This window comes from Echinops telfairi, unplaced genomic scaffold, assembly GCF_000313985.2.
Source record: "Echinops telfairi isolate 266 unplaced genomic scaffold, ASM31398v2 ScPeMD7_3533;HRSCAF=4204_0, whole genome shotgun sequence".
In the NCBI taxonomy this organism is placed as follows: Eukaryota; Metazoa; Chordata; class Mammalia; order Afrosoricida; family Tenrecidae; genus Echinops; species Echinops telfairi.
In genome coordinates this window covers 86405112-86409371 of record NW_022107431.1, presented here as the reverse complement: position 1 = coordinate 86409371, position 4260 = coordinate 86405112, and the positions used below count along the sequence as shown (strand labels likewise).

At 45.7% G+C, this 4260-nt stretch overlaps 1 protein-coding gene across 1 annotated transcript in view; it reads right to left on the bottom strand.

The window, feature by feature from the left end:
- RRAGD (Ras related GTP binding D) overlaps positions 1-4260 on the bottom strand; it is an 18428-nt gene that overhangs the window by 11473 nt on the left and 2695 nt on the right. The window contains exons 2-3 of the mRNA XM_045294317.1: positions 3178-3369; positions 1274-1604 (exon numbers count right to left, since the gene is read on the bottom strand). Of these exons, the coding sequence (XP_045150252.1) occupies positions 1274-1604; positions 3178-3369 (523 nt within the window). The remainder of the gene's footprint in view (positions 1-1273; positions 1605-3177; positions 3370-4260) is intronic.

Sequence of the window (4260 nt, the reverse complement as noted above, 5' to 3'; positions counted from 1 at the left end):
CCCCCACACACACACACTTCAGGCACACTCAGTCAACTGGACGCTCACTCCCGGTGTGGAGGCCTGGGATAGAGAGACTCACTCTAAAGACCGGGTATAGGGTGCTTGCAAGACAAGGGCTTTCCAATTCTTCCCTGTCTACCAAGTTGGAAGACCTGATTGTGTATCTGCTGATAAGCTTTTGGTATTTGTGATAGGAAACTGAGCAACTCAGGGACTATGCGCCGGAAAGACTTTCAATAATTAAGCACATGCTATAAGCAAAACTCACCCACAGCCCCTGTCTATTTAAGTGAACCCATTTCTCAGTGCTTACATCTATACGAAACAAACACATCCCGCCAAATTGATGTCAAGCTCTGTCTTATTCAATCATAGACCTATGAAATAAACAGGGAAAATTACATCTCCCCTTTTTTGCCTTTAATAATCATCTATGAAAACGCAAATCAAGTTCTGCTATCTGATCAACTGTCTTCTGGCAATACTTTTCAATAATAGGATTTACAAGAACATTTTTCATTTAGAAAATGTTTTCTTCATAAGAAATTCTAGACCTTTTAAAGTATAAGTTTGTATGCATTTAGCTGCTGAGACCCACAGCCATCGCTGTCTCGCAGGACGGGGTAGACCCGCCACATGGGCTGAACGCAAAGGCTGGGGGATTTCCACAGGTCAGCCAAGTGCTCAGCCCCTGTACCACTAGGGCACCTTCTGTTGCGGAACAGCTGTCACCTTTCATCGATGCATGCCAGTCTATCAGAGGGGGCTGACACCTATTTGCTGTCACGGGCCTGGGTTATTCCATCCACTCTGAGATCTAAGTGGCTCCCCAAAGGTCAGTTAGGAGCCCTGATGCTGCAGTAGTTCAGGGGTCAGCTGCTAACAGAAAAGTCAGCTGTCAAACCCACCCAGTGGTTTTCTCCCTGAGAGAAAAGACCTGATGATTTGCTCTCATCGAGATTGCAGTCTGGCAAAGGGTACAGGGGAGTCCACTGTCACACTGGGTCTCCAGGTTCAGAACACCACCACCACACACAGCAAGAAGGGTCCTTGATGCTTCCAGACGATGGGAGCCTCTTCTCCTTAGCCAGGTCTGAGAGTCCTGGCTGAGAAACGCTTGTTTGGCAGAAGGGCCTGTTCTGGATGTTAAACAAGGAAAACCAAAACCATCACAGATGAACTTGTCTTAACAAGGGGAGGGCCTGTCTGAGCAGCTGGGGATTCTACCCACCCCCCTGACCCCCCCACCCCCCAAGCCTCTGAGCTGTACCTGGGAGTCAATGACAAATATCAGTGCTCCTGTTCCCCTGAAGATCATCTCGTAGTCAAAAGTCGGGTCAAAAAAGTCGATCTGCCCTGGGAAGTCCCAGATCTGAAAGCTGACGAAGGAGCTGTGGGAGACGTCTTCGCGGCATATCTTGTTCGTGCTCTCCAAGAACAGGGTCTCGTTGGGAGACATTTTGTGGAAGACCACTTTCTGAATGGACGACTTGCCACTCCTCCGCAGGCCCATGAGCAGGATCCGCGGCTTGACCTCGGTGCTGAAGGGATCGCTGAAGTCCAGAACTGGAGAAACCACAAAGAGGAATGAGGGGGAGGCACTTTCCCGGTGGTTAATCAGAGGGGTTTCACTTCCACACCGAGTGTGATTCACAGCCCGTGCTTCTCTTCCAAATACACTGAGCCTCTCCCGGAAGGGCAGCTTTTATTAGGTGAGGGAGGGGGATGCTGTTTCACTACCACTCGTAGACACCCCACGCCCGCCCCCAGAGGACAAGAATTCCTGTAAGTCCACATCACATGCAGGGAATCCGGGGCGTGATGGGCAGGCATCTCCTGGACTGACAGTGGACCGGAATCCAAGTCTTTGGTCCTTCTTTGCCTGGGACATCAGAGCCACTACGTTCTTACTAAAGAGACCTTTGCTTATTGGCGTTAGGCTCTCGTTCGTCACCCTTGCCTGGCCCGTGCGCTCACGTGCCGCAAACACCAGAAAACGGCCGGACTGGATGCCTCGGACTCACACTGTGTCAGAGGGCAGAAGGCCCACACTGGCTGTCGGCCTATGTGCCCGAAAAGACATGTCAAGTGTTCGTTTGTAAATTGGTTAACCTTTTAAATGAATTCCCTGGGTCGTGGAAGCTGCGTCACATGGCACAGTGGACACTACAACTACAGAAAGGGCACGGCCATCGTGGCGGGGAGCTCTCTAAGTCCGTGCTGCTCCAGACCCTGGTGACAAACTGAATCCCAAAATCCTTGGTCAAGGGCCCTAGAAAGATCAGGCAGCACTACATAAGGGCAGGAATGACTTTGCAACTGAGTTTTCCTGTTTTATTGTTATGTTGTTAGCTTTTTTGAGTTTGTGTTGTATTTTTGTATGTTTATCAGCATCTGAAATCCAGGATGGAAGACTCTACAGAGACAGTAACTGAATTAAGGGTTCCTTATGGTGGGGAAGGGGCAACTAATAACCAAAAAAGGGAAATATTCTAAATCGATTGTAATAATGACTGAATTTTATGATGTTTTCATTATGACCCAGTTTATTAAAAAAAAATAGGGATTAATGTAAGCGCTCAACACAATATCCGGCCATTTGGGGGCTTATTCTCAAAACATATTAGTTCCACAATGTTCTTGAACTCTAGACGACCACTTAATTCCTAAGCAACCATTCTACTTGATTAAACGTTGAAATGTCAGGGTTCTGATGTTTTAGTTATGAGATCTTAGACAAGATAATTAGCTTCTAAAGCTCAACGCCAACATCCGTGAAATGGAGCTGATAATAATGATAAAGATTTCTTAGGGTTAATGTGATCATTAAATGAGATCAAATATCTAAATAATTATTTAAAACAAGTCTCAGTGTTTAAAAATGTGCTGGGACAACTGGATAGTCACATTCAAAAGGATGCATTTGGACCTCTACTTCACACCATATATAAAAATAACAAGATGGATCAAAGACGTAAACATCAAAGCTAAAACTATGTAATTCTCAGGAAAAGACATAGAAATACGTCCTTGTGACCTTAAACTAGGCAATGATGTCTAGATACGACACCAAAGCACAAGCAAGCAAAGGGGAATGAACAGCAACAAAACCCAGCTACACTGGGCTTCATCAAAGTCCGCAAAAGCCAAAAAGCAACCCTGGGTGTATCTCACCTGAATTTAGAGACCATCTCCAGAGAAGGTGGGTCACACAGCGCACTCGTGGCCAGAGAGCAGAGGAGCTGTGGGCTCGCATCATGGACATCACGCAGGAAGAGAGCAAACGGCCGGTAAAAAGACAGGAACGAACAAAAGGCCAAAAGGGATGTCGGAAGAGCCTGACACTTGCGCTCGGACATAGAGTCCCTAAAAGGAATACGTGGTGAAACGAGCGGGTTACAGAGCGCACAGAACGTGTCCAGGGCAGCTCAGAGGACAATGGAAAGGATGGCACTGGAATGAATCCACAAAGGCCTGGAACCGGAACACCAAAAAGGAAGAACACATTCGGCAAACCTCGAGCTGAAAGAACTGAAGGAGGGTCAGAGGCACAATACTGAACCATGCAGGAAGCAACCAAGAAGATGGGAAGAACACAGGCATTGCACCAAAGAGAATCGGCTGACGTAACATGCAGTCATTACAAGCTCAAGGACCAAAGGTACTGAAAGAAGTCCAAGCTACACTGAAGGCATTAGCCAACAACAAACCTGCAGGCATTGATGAAACACCAACTGAAATGTTTCAACAAACCCGTAAAGAACTGGAAGCAAATTTCAGCCAAATTTCACTCGCTGTTTGATAATTTCCACATTCTGTTGATCACCTTTCATGGGAATGGGCACAAATATGGGTCTCTTCCAGTCAGCCGGCCAAGGAGCTGTTTTCCAAATTTCTTGCAGAAATTTGAGAGTGTTTTGATGTGGTCAGTCAAATTTCTATTGCAACTGATAGTATTCCAGTAGATATGCAGACCTATGAGTTCTGATGTGATAGGCTAGATATGGTTACCGACATCTCATATTTATGGGTAAGTAAAACATTCTTCAGGGGTATAGTTAACCCATCCTTCTCTTTCATAACCGTTAAGACATTTTTGCATTTACTGATTTGATTTTAGTATTTTTGTTTTAAAATGACCAAGACCTATAAATAAATACCAGTATCATTTAGTGTATAATTAACTAGTTATTCAGCATGAAATTCTGGGGAAAAATGTAAACTGTTTTGTTTATTCAGGGACTAGAAGGGATGGAG